General features: G+C 37.1%; 2 protein-coding genes across 5 annotated transcripts; one reads left to right on the top strand and one right to left on the bottom strand.

Moving 5' to 3' along the window:
• Positions 1–5,343: 5,343 nt before the first annotated feature.
• Positions 5,344–11,349, bottom strand: LOC108758923 (transmembrane and TPR repeat-containing protein CG4050). Its single transcript, XM_018504164.1, has 12 exons — positions 10,545–11,349; positions 9,198–9,334; positions 8,997–9,078; positions 8,688–8,903; positions 8,442–8,614; positions 8,064–8,319; positions 7,743–7,891; positions 7,342–7,654; positions 6,980–7,270; positions 6,675–6,857; positions 6,292–6,576; positions 5,344–6,152 (listed from the first exon to the last, which is right to left on the bottom strand). The coding sequence occupies exons 1-12, from the start codon at positions 10,734–10,736 to the stop codon at positions 5,478–5,480; spliced, it is 2,952 nt and encodes a 983-aa protein (XP_018359666.1). The 5' UTR covers positions 10,737–11,349; the 3' UTR covers positions 5,344–5,477.
• Positions 11,350–11,776: 427 nt separating this feature from the next.
• On the top strand, positions 11,777–17,839 carry LOC108758911 (probable ATP-dependent RNA helicase YTHDC2). Of its 4 annotated transcripts, none has more exons than XM_018504137.1 (8): positions 11,777–11,957; positions 12,501–12,729; positions 12,811–13,004; positions 13,148–15,233; positions 15,320–15,706; positions 15,786–16,036; positions 16,132–16,469; positions 16,553–17,839. In XM_018504137.1, exons 2-8 carry the CDS (start codon positions 12,536–12,538, stop codon positions 16,562–16,564), a joined length of 3,462 nt encoding a protein of 1,153 aa, XP_018359639.1. In that variant the 5' UTR covers positions 11,777–11,957; positions 12,501–12,535; the 3' UTR covers positions 16,565–17,839. The 4 variants fall into 4 exon arrangements, with proteins under 4 accessions (XP_018359639.1, XP_018359636.1, XP_018359640.1 ...); XM_018504134.1 differs by having other exon boundaries at positions 11,777–11,959; positions 12,520–12,729; XM_018504138.1 differs by lacking the exon at positions 16,553–17,839 and having other exon boundaries at positions 11,777–11,959; positions 12,520–12,729; positions 16,132–16,481.
• The last annotated feature ends 16 nt before the right edge of the window (positions 17,840–17,855 follow it).

The raw sequence follows: 17,855 nt of genomic DNA, 5'->3' as shown, positions 1-17,855 counted from the left end.
AAATGACTTTATTTGACGTCATAAAAGTCAAAAAGATGATATTTTTGATTATAAAATTAACTGTATTGACGTTAAGAATAAAAATAAAATCATTTTGATTTTTTTGTTGATTTTTATTTGTTCCTTGGGTATAATTTGTATTCTGCGGGATAAGTATATTTAATCGTCTGCCAGGTTTTGGGTTTTTTATTTGTTCCTTGGGTATAATTTGTATTCTGCGGGATAAGTATATTTAATCGTCTGCCAGGTTTATTTCATTGTTATTCTTACAACTGTATCCACGTCAAAACCACATTATATATAAACTCTGTTTCACCAACGCTTAGCGCTTTTTTTACCTTTTTTTAAAAAGGTAAGTTTGTATATAATTTATTATATATAAACTAGGGCGTTTAATAGTCCAAGTTTTTAAGAAAAATGTCTAAATATAAACTCGAACTATTATACGCCCGAGTTTATGTATGTATAATGCGGTTTTGACGTGGATGCAATTGTAAGAATATAACAGTGCAAGTTTATATTTAGAAATTTTCTTAAAATATATGACATTAGACTCATTAGAAATAGCAAGATGACGTCAAATAACGTCTTAATAAAATCTTAATGACGCCTTTAATGTCAACAAAATGTCATTAAAACGTCATCTTGCTATTTGGAGAGCTTTACGAAAAATATCTTATTTCGCATGCTTGATTAATCGCGATTACGACAAGAAATGGAGAAAAAATACCGAGACGGCCTTATATGACGCGGTCAACGATCGTGATCGATAAAGGCCAACGTAGCTTTTACCTGTGACATTAGCCCCGTACTTACTCTCTGCTTCTAATATTCGTTTGCAAGAACTCTATGGTACGATGCACAATATTTACTGCCTGAGCGAGTAGCTTGTATCATAAATATTGGAAAAAGTTTGCGAAGTACTGCAATATTCACCACAGACGACGAGAGTTTATCCATGTGAGAGACACATCGAAGCGTAAACTATGAAACGTGTTATGCAATAAAAATGAACCGTAAACGCGAACACAACGGCGTTAATAAGTGAGAATCGAGAATAAATGCATCTTTATCAAGGATCATATTATTCGCATTGAAATTCTCTGATTATTTTTACAAGGACGGCTCTAATTAACGTGGTTGAGTGACGTGGTTGAGTAAATTAAATTATTATAATTGCTGGAAACGATAGTGATGTAGACGAAGAGAATCATTTTGCTAAAGTATCTAAAAATTTAATTAGATACGGATCTGAAAATAATATTGTTGAACTACTAAAATATTTATGTAGGAAATATAATTGATGAGCAATAAAATCGTCTTTCTATATAAGGACGACAGTTTACTGTGCAAATTCCAAAAATTATAGAAGAACTTTATATTGGTAATTTATAATAAGATGATGACCTAACAATAAGTCAGACGATTGATAGCATAATCAAATTTTACTGTTGCAATAACGTTTCCATATTTAGAAGATATATATTTAAACCTCGAGAGAGAGTTAAATTAAATTAAATTAAATAATTATTCTGAGAATATATTTCGATAATACAGAGATTTAACTCAAAACGAACTACACGATCCTATAATCGCGAACGTATATTTGCAATTGATTAAAGGTCTACGTTCGATTTAATTACAATTGATTAAAGGCCGACGAGTGCGTGCGTGCGTGCGTGCGTGCGCGTGTGTTCCTTACATGCTAAATTCGTTCCTTCTCGGTACGGTGCAAAAAAGTTGTTAAAGGTCGACGTGGTACTCACCGTTCGCCCGTGCCGGTGATTGTTACTCGATGATGCGTGTGCGTCTTATGGTGGCCGAAAAGGTGGCCGCCTCCCTTATAAACACTCAGCTCAATGATAATCTTGAGCAGCGGAGACGTGTTCATTAAACACCGGCTTACTTGTCAGCTTCCCTTAATCGCGTGGCACACGGCTAATGCCGCCTGCATACGGAAGGGCGTGCGGTCAACCGTGAACTGCCCCCTACACCCTCATTTTGCACCCTCGCGCCGGCCGATTTCGGTTCACGGTGTCGAGACCTCCGAAAGGGCTCACTTGTTCCACGACCGGAAACCGTGCGGAGACATCGAATTAAGTGACGTGTGACTTCTTTTCTTATTTCATTAATGTAGACCATATTGATCTTTAAATAGGTAAGTGGGATGCTTAGATCACTCAACATTAATTTTATTTCTATAGTTATATTTTTTAATGGTTTGTATAGAGTTGTGAATTTACATTATATTTATATTTTTGTAAGATAGAGAAATGTAAAAATAATTAAGACTTCCAGGATTCTTTTCATTTTCCTTTTTCAAATCAAGATTTTTAAGATAATTATACGTGCGGAGTGTGCACCTGCCTACTTAAAGTTTAAATCTAACATCGTGATAACTTGATTAGTCTATCGTGTGCATTATTTGTTTTAATGATAAAATGGTACTTAACATTTTGACCCGATATTTGAAAAAAGTACGATATAAAAAAGAACATAATATAGAACATCTAGACTGACAATATTTTTTTCTGATATTCAGAGTTATAATTACAATGCATTGTCTTTTAAAATTTGTCTATTTTACAGTATTTTTTATATGGTGCAGTATATAAAGTTTTGTGCATATTATAATTTTGTGTTTTTATATTTTTTAAAGTTCACATATTTGACTGGCTGCGCCAGGCGTTCTTTGGCACATTCATACTTAATGACACGACATATTGATGTCCAGTGACATATCTTTCAAATTTCATCAGAGTCTTCCTTAGACTTTCGCAAGAATGGGTATATTTCTCAAGCATTTATAATCCATAAATTTAAAAAATAAGATATTTTTCATGTCACCGGAACCGCTAGATCGGAAACCTCTCCTACCCCAAATTAGCGCTCGTCGGCGACCGAAATGGAAATTTTAAATGGAGCACTGACGTCGTTTTTACAGTCACTCGGGCTGAGCCGGCGTGACTTACCAAGGACACTGTTTTCGATTAGAACAGAATCCTGCGAACTATAATGGGTCAATGAGTGTCTTCAGTCCTCCTGGGCGTCGCGTCGCGCCGCAAAGTCGGTCGGTCCGGCAAGCGGTCGTCTCGAGGACGATTAACGCGTTAACCTTCGTGTCCAGTTTCCATTCATCGGAGTCCGGATTTTGTAAGCAATATGGAATCTAATTTAGTTGTTCCTAATATAGATATTCAAGAGTTTCTTTGGATCCTCGATGACGTACGTAGACTCATTATGTCTGAAACGTCAACCAATATTCTCTTTAATGTGATAGCATTTAGAAGCGACAATTTGACCGAGGAAAACTAACTCGATCGTGTATTTTCGGGCAAGCTAAATGACGTTATTTGTCGTCATTTTGATGTTAAAATAACACTTATATATAACGATATTTTGATATCAAAATGATAACAATAATGTCTGTTTCTTGCTATCTGAGTTTGTTTTATCCACAGTATTTTTAGAAATCTGCGTATGAAATTAATAAAAATAGCTTTGCTATCTAATTTCAGCTAAAGTTCTCTGGATATACTTTTACAATTTTCCTTTCGTCGGTGACCTTTTAGCAAAAAAATTATGTCCCAATTAAAATACTTAAACTTTAATGTCTTAAAAAATGTTCAATCTTGAATAGATAATATGGAATGAATAAATTTAGAAAAAAAGATAGATATTATTTTTGAAATTAATATACATATATCTTAAGGAGATTATAATTTTATTTTATAGAAATTTAAACACGAAGAAATTATTATTACTTATTATTAAGTTATATATATACAAGGTGTCCGGTAAAAACTATAATAACGTTTAAGGGTAGATTTCTAAGATCATTTTAAGACGAAAATCCTAATAACCAGAATGTCGAGGCTATAATAATTTTTTAATTATAAGTATTTAAAGTTAGCGAATAATATCGTCTAAAGTTCGCGCGTTCAGATATGATAGGTAAATAGCTGTGTTCAATAGAGAAAGCAGCTTTGCAACTGTTGTAAAATTCTTCAATGTAATTGATATATACGTTTTGATCTATAAGGAATCAAAAGCAAGGACCAATCGTATTGAAGAATTTTACAACAGTTGCAAAGCTACTTTCTCTATGCTAAACGCAGCCAATGCCATGCAAAATTAATGCCAATCACATCTAAACGCGCAAACTTTAGACGGTATGATTCGCTAACTTTAAATGCTTATAATTCAAAAACTATTATAGCCTTGATATTCCAATATTAGGATTTTCGTCTTAAAATGGTCTTAGAAATTTACCCTTAACTGTTGTTACGATCTTTGCCGGACACTCTGTATATGTTGCGATGCATAAATTTTATTACATTTCGTGATTTCAACATATACACGTAAAACTTAAAAATAAAAAGGAAAAAATAATAATTGTGATTCCGCTTACGCGTCTCGGTTAGATAAAAATATAAGTACGAAATTGGGTAATTCACAAGCACCCTATACATTATACAAACTTCGTGTTTTCATTTCCATGTTTATCGGGTGTAGCTTTTTTACATTACATACACCGGCACGTTACTATACGTTTGATCCATGGGTGAGAGACGTGATAGGGTAAAAGTCTTGCAATTTCCACATGCATACTACATGATGTTTCAGCAGCCTGGCATCCGATGAACATGAAAGCCAGCTTGATTCATTACTTTATGCCACTTTGCAACCCGCAACGGCTTGCTTTCGTGCTGCAATCGATAATAAGTTGCAGGTAATGCATGGACTAAATTGACGATCGGACGATGACCTTTTGAATAAACTTTGTTTATATGTGTATTGATAAAAAAAATAATAAAAGCGATACGAAATTTGTATGTGAATTCTTGTGAAATTTCGCGTATGAAAAAAAGGAATTAATTGAATCCGATTTTTATTATAATAACATAATTGAATCCGATTTTTATTATAATTACAGTAGTGTAATCGTTTCTCCATACAAATTTTTGTATAAAACGCTACAAATAAAATGCAATTACAAATAAAGAGTAATATATATTTTAAAACTAGGATTTCATAGAAATTAGAATTTTATTTAGGGATGTTAATAAAAAATAATGAAATGATTAAACATAAAACTCATATAAACTATAATTTTAAGACATAACGTTGTCGGAATATCATAATTCTATATTTATTAGAGGATTTATAATGGAATTGGGGAGCAACTTTTTGTTTCTCAAGCATCTTTAATTTAAAATTATATTGTAAAATATTTGAAAGTTTGAAGATATGGGGACGCAATAAGACTAGTAAAGGAGAAAAGTACACGTAAGGGAAATAAAAAATGCATGATTGTTTTAAATATATTTTATAAAACGTCCTATTTTTTTTTTATACAGCATATAAAACAATACTCTGTATTTATTCCATATTCACACATTAGCTCTATGACTGTACCACCATAACCTTTCGTTATATGCATAACTTTACAGTATTCGGCGGATTTTACATTAATACTATGACAACGCACTGTCCTTTGTCTGCTGAATTCCTTGCTTGCCGCTTACAGTCCCGGCGGCACTCTGATTGAATTGATCGGAATTCGTGTGTTTCGAGCCGTGTTTCTGCGTGATATCTAATTTTGTTACGTCAGCGCTTATAATCCTATCGAAAACCCTGTCCGTAGTAGGTTCCACGATATTAGTCAGTTCTGGGACCGTCGTTTGTTTGGGTCGCTGTCCGTCCTTCACTTCCGTACCGACGCCGCTCATCGCACGGGCAGGCTTTGATGGACCTTTCAAATGTATAATGTGATTATTCAGGGAATCGGTATTGCTCTGCTTACTTCCTATATGATTGTGAACTGTTGCGTGATTTGCGAAAACGGAATCCGTCTTTCCTAAAAACTGTCCGTTTGATGACTCTGTATTGAAAGGCCTATCCTTCACATTACTGTTCCAGAAAGAATCGTCAAAAATATCGTTGTCGCGCTGATCTGGCGGTAGACGACTGATACGGGTCCTCACGATCGAAAGATGCCTCTGCACATAGTCCTGATGTGGCGCTAAAGCGGCAGCACGTTCCAAACATTGCGCCGCTAAGCCTAGTTTACCCCGTTCCACCATCACGACGCATAAATTATGCAGTCCTTGAATGTTTGTGGGATCCAGTTGCAGTATTCTACGATAACACTGAAACAATCACGCTGATGTTATTTCTCTAGAATTACCGACACACGCGATCTTCTTACTGTTGTTTATATTAAAGTATAAACTGCATATATATTTCTAAAAGTAAATAAAAAAAAAAGTTTCGTGTAATATATCTTACATTTTCGGCAGCATCTAAATCTTTTATGTTATTGATATAAATATCTCCCAAAAGAATTAGGCCTTTCACATGATCCGGATGAAACCTGACTAATTGATTCAGAAACGGCGCCGCTTCGAGCGGACGTTGTTCATCGGCTAAAAGTAACGCGAGATTGAACAATGCAGAGCGAAAGTCTTCTTTTAATGCGACGGCATTACGGAACCAACGCTCCGCGCTACCGCTATCATGATCGTCCATGGCCAACATTCCTAGATTGAAATGTACGCGCTCATTGTTAGAATCCTGTAATTAGAGAAAAGTATTACATAAGTCTATGACAGTCCATAAGTTAATGATATAATCATAGCTCAAAGAACATTAAAAAAAAAAGACGCGATTACCTTTCGTAAAAGTTTTAACAGTCTCTCTCTAGCTACTTTACGTAATTCTGCCCGTCCCAATTCTTGGAGTAGTATAGCGGAGTTCAGTAACGCTTGTTCATGCTCTGGATCAAATTCTAAAGCTTTGTCCAAGTATGCCAAAGCCTGGGATGCTTTCCCTTGTTCCAAAAATACGACACCAAGCTATGGAAATTTCATTATGGGAATTTAATTTAATTTTTGAATTAATTAAAAAAAAAATATTTTTAATATTATTTAATATTGATTGTATTCTTATTAATATTAGACAGCAACTCAATACTTACGTTATAATAGATATCAGGATTATTACTGTCATAAAATAGTGCTCGCTCATAAACTTCTTGAGCTTCTTTTGTACGATTAAGTTTAATTAAAACATCGCCACGATTAATATATGCTTGAGTATAATCAGCACGCATACTGATGGCCTGTCTGTATAATAAATCAGCCTCTTCTAATCTAGTTGCATTCTTAGCTATCAAGTTAGCCAAATTAACAAACACATTTAAATGATTTGGTGCTATACGTGCTTGATAAGATTCTCCCGGTTTCGCTTTTGGTAGTAATGACTTGGCCTAGAAAAAAAGAAGTAGAAGTTATCAAAAGAATTAGATAAATTATATAGATATTTACTGTTATTATTTACCTTCAAGTACGCGTCTTCAGCTTCTTTGAACATTTTTAGATGATTGTAAGTTCTTCCGACATTAATGTGTGCTCCAATATCGTCACCCTGAACTTGTACAGCCATATTGAAAAAATTTAATGCTTCCTTAAAGCGACCTTGGCTCTCTAACGCGTGACCCACGTTATTAAACAGTTTAGCGTTTCTATCGTTCACTTTTAAGCCAGACATGAATATTGAGTATTCATCTAACCAATCGTAATTTCTGACATATGTTTTCGTCGTATGTGCTGCCAGAAGTGTTACGAGTAAAAGTAACACTAGCTTCTTGCATCTGAAAGATGGTTTATGTGAGAAAAATATTCTCTATAATGTACGAGAACAATCCACACAACGTTACGTCCACGGACGAGTCAACTTACTTTTTGTCTGCCAAAATATTCCATCCATATCCAATAAGCATGCAAAACCCCATGGAAGGAGCGTACAACACCCTTTCAGCAATTACAAATCCGACAGGAAAGAAAAGATTCGACGCGGGTAAAAAAGGGAGTATCATCATAGCCAAACTCTGCAGGCATTATATTGGAAACATATTCGATATTAGTATTGTTAATTACAGAATCTGTATATACATTTCAAATAGAATACATGCACACATTTTATTCCACAAACACATACGATTACTCAATTACTTATATTCTCTATTAGATTATGATGTAATTGTGCAACGTTCTACTGACCATAATAAGAATGACTGACGTTTGTCTGCTACGTGTTACAACAGCTGTCACAAGCAATCCTAGTACAGTTCCGTGAGTAGCTAGGGTCGCGAGATTACGGACATCGGTAAAGCTTTCTACTAATGGTATCGTCCCCATTGTCCAATCACAGCACAAATCACTTGGAAGAAATAGCAGTCTTAGATTTACTGCAGCAAGATAATTATATGTAAGCTGTCTTGTTGGTGTTGTAGCAACTGATGCGGGATTGTCGAATCTAAAGAAGGTGTTCACGTCGCCATTAGTTTACACTATGAATAAAATTACACATAAATCGTATATATATATATATATATATATATTATATATATATATATATATATATATATACAATCCTACCTGGTAAATACAGGTAACTTTGAGCCCATTATATGTAACCGTAGGATAAGCAGGCTAAATGTAACAAGTGTAAGGGCGGTCAAACGTTTTGTACCCTCGCCTGACCATGCAGGTGAAATTTTATTACCACCAAAAGCTGATTTTAGTGCTAAGAAAATATCTCTTGCTCTAACCTGAATAAAATTACAAGCATTAGTATAATCTTACTATAGAAAACATAATGAATGCACATGGAATGAGTTTTACCTTCTGTACAACAAAAATTTCATACAGTACACAAACTGCAGTTGCTGTAATTCCCTGCTCCTTGCACAACATTGCAGTAAATACAAAAAACATAGATAATATCAAGGATTTCCACCCTGTAGATCTTTTGCTTTTGCAACATTTAGTATATGTGATTAAAGCTGCCAGGTAAAATAAGGAGGACAAAGTTTCTGCCCTACCAACTACACCTGTGACCTAGGAATATAATTACGGCCGTATTACCAATAACAATCGTTTGCAATAATAATTAAAATGTCTTTTCAAAATAATTAAAATGTTATTACGTACTGCTTCTGTGTGTATAGGATGCACAGCAAAAAATAAAGATGACACAAAACTTGCTGCTTCTGGCAGAAACATCAAACAGGTCCTGTAAACAATTTTTCTGCTATTTTTTTTTCTATTATTTGAAGCCTTACAGAAATAATTTTCTTTAATTCTGTTGCAGTAATGTTGCAAAAAAAAAATAAAAAATAAATGTAAACCAACCTGAAATATAATAGGCATACTCCAACATGTAGAATAACATTTAGCAGGTGGTATCCCATAGGATCTAGTTGATGAATCAGGTAATTCCATCGGAATGTGAGAACGCAAAGAGGTCTATAAGACTTGTGCGATTGTTCCTATTAAAAAAAAGGAGAAAAATAATTGATCAACTTGGACCAATTTTAATGTAATTAATGCAACACTTTTAATGCAATTATTGTTAAAAGATAAATACGAAAAAAGTATCTAGGAAGATGATGTTCTGCAAATATTTTACACATATTAAATAATTTTTTTTAAATAATATTCAAATAATATAGCTCATATTTGTTTGGTTTTTTCTTATTTAAAGTAAAAAATATTTTTGATTCTTCAAATAATTTTGATGTTTTTTTATATACAATGTATACAACCTTTAACAATGTATTATTTTCTTTACAAATAATTAAAAAATTGTAGATGACAAAAAAATGGTAAAAAAATCACAAAACAAAATTGCAGATTGCATACATTCTCTATCCCTTACAATTTTTTTCCGATTATCTAGAACCATTAAATTAAAGATATATAACGTGCTCGACGATGATAAAAAAATTTAATGTCGTTGAAATTATCACGTATAATTTTAAAATGTTGTTATTATACTAAAATAGAATTTTCTTGCATCTTTTTTATTTATAACGTAAATCAATATAAAACAGTTTATTCTGTTTTGTTAAATTCATATAAAAAAAAATTGTAATATTATTATCGATATTATAGATACAGAAAAATATTTATTTGTTAATATATGGAAAAATAGAAGATAATTATTTATTTACTTCTCGGGAAATTAATGTGTTCTAAATCTGAATTTCTTGTTGAAACTATACATCGATTTCGAGAGAACCGATTCAGTGCTCTTGAAATCGATAAAATTCTAGTGACATCAGTTGTCGAGGAGCGAAGATAAGTAAAAATCTAATATTTGCCAATCGCCAAAAGCAAACACGGGGGATCATTCTCGCGTACTGATGCGAGAGGCAAAAATTCGAGATTTTCGAGGCCATATCGATTTTGATCCCCGCTCCGTATCGAATGATTCCGGGGGTGCGCGGAGAGGCAGAAGATGAGGGAAACGGAAGAAGACAGGACGGGGGATCGGATCGGGATGAAATGGACAGGACGCTCGCGGATCAATACGCAGGGGGCCATCTATAGAAGAGGAGGGGGTGGAGGGAGGAGGGAGATCTCGGCCGCGCGTCCTCCAGCAACGGGGGTCGGACGATGCCTCCTCTTTTTCTCTCCCTCTCTCGCCCTCGCTTCCTCCTCCCACCCCCTCTCTCTCTCTCTCTCTCTCTCTCGCACCTTGTGCATCGGGGTGCCCCAGAAGTCATTGTAGAAAACATTCTTGAGGGGCGTGTGGGGCCTGAGGTCGCGGTTGTCCTTGATCGCCGAGATGTCGTCGAAGACGAAGCCGCAGCCGAGGCTGTTGAAGTACACGGCGAGCGCGGTTATCGCCACGATCGCCGCGAGTGCTCCCCGCGCAGGCACTCCCATCACAAATAAAACATCGATCGGCCGGTCGCCTTTCGTTTCTTTCTCCCGCAAATCAGCCGCGGGCACCGCCGGAGCAAACGGAAGGAAGAACGTTCTCCCTTTCGCTTCTCCTACTACCGTCTTCTCCCTCGCTCTCTCTCTCTTTCTTACACTCTCTCTCTCTCTCTCTCTCTCTCTCTCTCTCTCTCTCACGCTCTCGCAGATGCTCTCAACCGTAGGAACTCCACGAGGGACGCACGAATGTCATTTCCACGTACGTCGACCGCGTAGCCGCGTCCGCGTTTAGGCACATCACAACTGATCCAAACTGATCCCGACGCGTCGCGATTCGCGATCAAGTACCAGCGCGAGTGCCGGCGAGCCCAAGAACCGCGTCGCGGCCTCTCGCCGACATAGTCGTCACCGGTGCGGGGCAACGACCCGGCGGGAGTACGGCGACGGTCTCTCCCGTAGGTCTCTGCCGTCTCTCCCGGTCTCGCGCGAGTCCACTCCACTCCGTGACACACGAAGAGAGTCGCGTCGCGTAGAACACGATCACTGCGCGGGGGAGAGCTAGAGGACGTATCTACGTACGAACGTACCGCGCACCGCGATCGAGCTGTCAAACGGCGTACTCGCGTTGCCGTTGCGCACCGTGTCGGCGTCGCGACGCCAGCGACGCCGGCGTCGCCGCTGCGCGCGAAGCGGACCGAGGGTATAAGATCGGCGTAAGAAGTTTCGATTCGCGCGGAACGTTCGCGAGAATCTCAACGTTGAGAAAACCTGCCGGTTGACGTAAACGAAACAAATAAATTAAGAATCAACAGAGGCGATCTCCTCGCATTGATACACGTGGAGCTGGAGTTTGTGGTCTTTTAACTACCGTCCGGGTTCCGCGAAACGTCGATCTGTTATCCGCGAAGCATCCGAAACAAGCGTGTGCCGTTGTGAAATACAGATGGTGCTGACGGCCGACTTAAATATCCCCTCCGCTACCCGGTCAGCCGAATGCCGATCACTTCTCGTGTACATTCGTGCGGTAGCACGAATAGTGCGATACGCTCGTCACGTTTGGTGTTACCTCCCCCAAATGCATCACCGATGAATGCGCTCCCAGGCGAGGTGAACGCGGCTCACGTAGCCATAAAGTGAGCGAGATTCCGTGCAACGCTTCGCCGGGACGAGCGGGTTATCGTAATCGGAGCAAGTTTCATGACCTTCAACGTTTGTTGCTCCAAATCGGTAAGCATCACGTAGGCAGGCGAGTTCGTTCCTGTTCTTCTTTGTTTATTTCTTGGGGAGGGGAGATGGGGAGAGGAATGGTAAACGGCTGGCGATGCGCCTAGCGATCGTCCAATTTTCTCGATTTTCGGAGCGCAGAACTCTCGAGAGAGACTTATGTTTTTTGAAGAGATTGTAAATTGACCGAGACAATGCACACCAGTATTCATACTTTATGAATTATTTACAGGTTTTTTCTTTTTTTTTGTGCCTCTTGCAGTTGATTTGTATTTTCATTAAATCACAAAAGGCAGGATATAGTTTAACCTTGTAAATTTTTTAAGATTTTCGCAAGCATTGTAAGGTCTGTTTTTTGTGGCTGGACTGATATACGCTTTTGGAATTAAAGTGAGATGGGTATATGTTTGACATTTGGCACACACACACAAAAGTGAGAGAGTACTAGTACAAAAATAAAAGACAGACTTCTTAACACAATAAAGATATCACATACGTGTGAATTGACGTTAACAACCAGAAGTTGATTCATTGGATTGTTGTCAGTGTTGACTTGTTGGTGATAGATCTAAGTATCCACTATGCTGCGAAGGAAACAGCAAAGGCATCGCCCCATCGGGGAAGATACCCGAATCGCAGTGAACTTGACTGTAAAAAAATTGTTGAGCAGCCCGGATCAGAAGGAACTGGAGTTTCCATCGTCGTACACAGCAGAGGAGCGGGCGTACATCCATGAATTGGCTAGAGAGCTGGGCTTGAAGTCAAAAAGTCGAGGGTATGATGAGTAATATATATTAAACATGCTACGTTTCTTCTGTCTTCTCTACGATAAACTCACACTAATCCTACTTTACAGAAAAGGTACAAATCGCTTCTTGACAGTGTACAAGAGAGAAGGTTCAACAATAGTTCAAGCTGATGCTGTGATAAAATTGCAAAAACATTCGAAGCAGGGTATATATAATTTAATGCAGACTTTCCCATTAAATCACAAGGAATGCCAAGACTTGCTTCCTCCGATTGAAAGAGAACGCCCTCTTAATAATGATGGTATGCAAAATTTTGATCATAGGTCAATCTGATTTTTTTTCTATCTGATTATTTGTATTTAAAAATTATAGAATGTATTACGCAATTACTAATCCATATTAATATCTGATCACAATTTTGAGAGATATTTTCACTTTTTGCAGTAAATACAAATACTAAGGCTATGGGAAGGTTAAACAACAGCATACCACAAGTTCCTCAATTAAAAACTAATTTTGATGTGCTGCAGTTCCGCAAATCTCTGCCAATTTTTAACGCGAGAGATGAAATTCTTAGTGCACTAAACAACCATCAAGTGATCATAATAGCAGGTGAAACCGGATGTGGCAAAACCACGCAGGTGCCACAATATATCTTGGAACACTATCAACAGAAGCATCAACCTTGTAGAATCATTTGCACACAGCCCAGGCGCTTGTCGGCTGTATCTGTGGCCGAGAGAGTAGCGTTCGAAAGGGACGAAAAAATCGGCCAGACTTTCGGATATCAAATAAGATTGGAAAGTAGAGTAGCTCCTAAAACTCTTCTAACGTATTGCACGAATGGAGTATTGCTTAGGACTTTAATGGGCGGCGATTCCGCCTTAACTACGCTCACGCACATCATTGTTGACGAGGTTCACGAACGTGACAGATTCTGTGACTTCCTTTTGATAGCTTTGAAGGATGCATTAGTTAAATATCGTTCCTTGAAGCTGATACTTATGAGCGCCACAATGGATACTTCTATCTTTGCCAAGTATTTCAATAAATGCGTAGTTGTTAACGTTCCTGGTCGATCATACGATGTGGATGTATACTTTTTGGAAGATATTTTAAAAATGACTGGTTATATGACGAAGGAAATGCTTGTAAAGAAGAAGGAGTTTTTAAAGTGGAAAGATAAACAGAAGACTTTGGAATCCTGGAAACAATATAAACCTCAGCATTCAAATAAAAATACTAAAAGCGAGAAGAGTTTATTGCCTGCTCCAATTTTAGCCCAGCAGAGCGATCCTATACCGGAAAAAGTTAAGCTAGAACCCTGGCTGATAGAGGAAATGGACAAAAGTATTTTCGATGCATGGGTAAATGGTAGAGAGGATAATTTTGCGCAACTTTTACATTTTATACTATCTGAAAACGTTTCTGTAGATTATCAACATTCGGAGACTTTTATAACACCGTTGATGGCTGCCGCAGCTAGAGGTTGCATAAACACGACTGAGCAACTTCTAAATCTAGGTGCGAATCTCAATTTGAGGTCTGCTAACGATTGGACCGCGTTAGACTGGGCAAAGAGCAGGAATCATACCGAATGCGCTGAATTGATCGAAGCTTACATGAAAACTTATGATTGTGCGGTACCGAATAACGAACTGGCGCAGGTCACGGAGACGTCACTCTCCGAAGAAGATAAATTATTACTCGATATATATCATCATACGTTCAATGATGATAATATCGATTATGAACTATTGTTAGAATTGGTCTTTTACATCCATTTAAAAATGCCTGCCGGCTCTATTTTGATATTTTTACCGGGATACGACGACATAGTCACAATGAAAGAAAAGATAAATGCGGAAGACAAGAAGATGAATCAAGGTTTACGCTACAATTTGTTCGTTCTTCACTCGAACATGCAGACTTGCGATCAGAAGAAGGTGTTTAAACCTAGTCCTCAGGGCACGCGAAAGATTATCCTTTCCACGAATATATCGGAGACTAGCATTACGATCGACGATGTCGTGTACGTCATTGATTCTGGAAAAGTTAAAGAAAAGTCTTTCGATGCTATATCAAGTGTTTGTACATTGACTTCAAACTGGATATCTCAAGCTTGTGCAAAGCAACGGAAAGGTCGAGCAGGTAGATGCAGGAGAGGAATCTGCTATCGTTTGTTCTCTTCGATCCGATACAGTAATATGCAGGCTTATCAAACACCTGAAATTCTACGATTACCGCTGCAAGAACTCTGCTTATATACGAAACATTTAACGTCGGGAAACACACCTATAGCTGAATTTCTGGATAAAGCTCTGGAGCCGCCGTCTAACGTAGTAACCAGGAATGCAGTACAATTATTAAAGACAATCGATGCATTAGATCCGTGGGAAGATTTAACTGAATTAGGTAGTCATTTACTAGATTTGCCAATTGAACCAAGACTCGGGAAGATGCTATTATATGCCGTTGTCCTCAAATGTTTGGATCCCATTTTAACGATTGTTTGTAGTTTAGCATACAAGTGGGTATATATTTAAATAATAATTATAGTAATATTATATAAATTATTATTTACAATTGTTTTATGTATAAAACAAATTATTGCAGAGATCCTTTTATATTACCATCACAACCGTCGCAAAAGAGAGCTTTGACTGCGGCACGAAAAAAATTTGCCACCGCAACGTACTCGGATCATATGGTAGTCCTCCGAGCGTTCCAAGGCTGGCAAAACGCCAGAGCAACCGGCAAGGAACGTGCTTTTTGCGAGAAAAATTTTATCTCCGCTCCCGTAATGGAGATGGTAGTTGGAATGCGTACTCAGCTTCTCGGTCAGTTGCGCGCGTCTGGCTTTGTCAGAGCCAGAAGTCCCGGGGACATTCGAGACTTAAATTCAAATTCGGAAAATTGGGCTGTCGTGAAAGCGGCTCTGACCGCGGGCTTGTATCCCAATTTAATTCGAGTTGATCGGGAGCACATGCAGCTACGGACACAGTATGTACAATTATTACATTCAAGAAGCTTGGATGATTTGTTGGTACTGTACAACATTGCTGTTGACACTCTGTTACAGGAAAGAGGTCAAGGTATTCTTTCATCCCTCGTCGACGTTAAGAGATTATCCAAAATCTTCGAGGATGACGTCCGCGCAAACGCATTGCACCAATGTGCAATCTTTACCGTGCGACTGGCTGCTTTATGAGGAAATGAGTCGTACAGGACGTTTCTGTCATGTGAAAGTCGTTACAGCCGTAAATCCATTAACTGTAGCATTATTTAGTGGACCAGCTAGATTACCAATGGATGTAATCTACGAAGCTGAAGGTAAGCAACTTCACATATGCACACACGGCGTATTTTCTTTTCATAACGTAAAACATATTTGTGTGTGCACAAAAATATTTCTACTGTGTTTGCAGCTGTACCGGAAAGCGAATCGGATTCAGAGGTTGATGAATTTCATGAAGGAACCATTTTTAAACTTGATGATTGGGTGGTGTTTAAACTTGATCCTGAAGCAGCTCAACTGTTTTTACATTTGCGGCAGAAGTGGAACGCCTTATTCCTCAGACGTATGAAAGCACCAAACAAGGCAATGTCGGCATTAGATGAAAAAGTTATTAACACTTTGGTAACTGTAATCACGAATGAGGAACAGGCGTGTGGCCTCCAGCAGCCCGCTGGCATCGGCCAACGTCCGCGTCCGTTAATCGTCGATTATTACCCTGCAAATGTTAGAAGAGACGATTATCCGGAAGTAAGTCCATAGTATTTGGTTCGTGCTACTTCTGTACATAATGTTTATTCATACAAGTATTAACATGATCTATGCATTTTTAGAGATATTTCTAAAGCAAGAAGAGGAAATGTAGTCTGTTGTGTGCAATGTATGATTTGCGATTTTTTGGTCATCAGTTGCAATGACCAATCACTGTATCTATAATGCTGTAGCTAAATCACTTTTGTTGATAGCGATATTTATAAAAGATATATAGCGTGGTATTTATGGATATTTATTGCGTGTATAAGTTATTCATATAAATATTATACATTCTAATTTACAGTATTGACAAAGACTGTTATGATATAATAAGTTTTTGAGTAATACTCATATAACACTTGTGATCCTCTTTGCAGAGCCTTCGTTAAAGTAACAATATTTAAGTTTTACTATGATATGTTAACTTTTACCCTTAAGATGGGATATCCTTTTATTCTTTAGTACGAAAATAATGAAGAATGCAGATAAAAGATTGATATATCAATTATCAATGTCGGTATATATATCTTTCCGCAACGGGTCCGTTCCATCAGCGTAAATTTGCGGATGTAAAATTATTATATAATGATTATACGTAATTTCGCAGCAGTTGGAAATGTGTATGCTTTAATCTGATCCTTTTCTTCTGGAAATAATGTAAATAGGCCTTAAACCTATGTATCTCATAAAAATATGTGATATATCGCATAGGCACTAAACTCTAACTTAACTTTTGTACTATGTATAATGTGTATGTCATATTTTAAATGCTCTCTCAATAGCTGGGATAAATTAAGTAGGCAATTACATAATGAGGGAGAGAGAATGTGAAATTATTATTATGCGTTATAAGGTAGTATTTTCTTGCAAAGTTTTATATAGAAGTTTTGATTATTGTTTAAAGAATAGAATTAGCGATACTCTTTTTTGTACATGTGTAATATGTACAACCAAATTTGTGTACACTTACCATTAATAGGTACTGAATGCTTGCTTCATATTCAATCAATATCGATTAAAATTTGACCTTTTAATATATAATATATCTTGATATATAAAGGAGCGCATGGTCTACAAATTTATCAGTAAATGTTTTATTTTATTTTGATTTTGTGATTTTATTAGCGTTACAATTTTTAGTGATTATATATACATGGCTAAGTAAATATCAACCATAAAGCTATAGCAATAGCAACCTTTTAAGTGAATTGTAATACTGGTTAATGTGATAACAAAACATATAATAAAAATTAGGGAAAAAAATAATAAGGATATGTTAATGTAATTCTCATTTTATTTGTGGATCTTCACCATGATTGATTCGACGCGAACTTTGATCCTACTCCATTCCACGTAACGTATAATACACGGCGATTATTAATT

Source organism: Trachymyrmex cornetzi, unplaced genomic scaffold (genome assembly GCF_001594075.2).
Source record: "Trachymyrmex cornetzi isolate Tcor2-1 unplaced genomic scaffold, Tcor1.1 scaffold16, whole genome shotgun sequence".
NCBI lineage: Eukaryota > Metazoa > Arthropoda > Insecta > Hymenoptera > Formicidae > Trachymyrmex > Trachymyrmex cornetzi.
The sequence above is the reverse complement of the archived record's forward strand: the minus strand, read 5'-3'. Positions and strand labels throughout refer to the sequence as shown.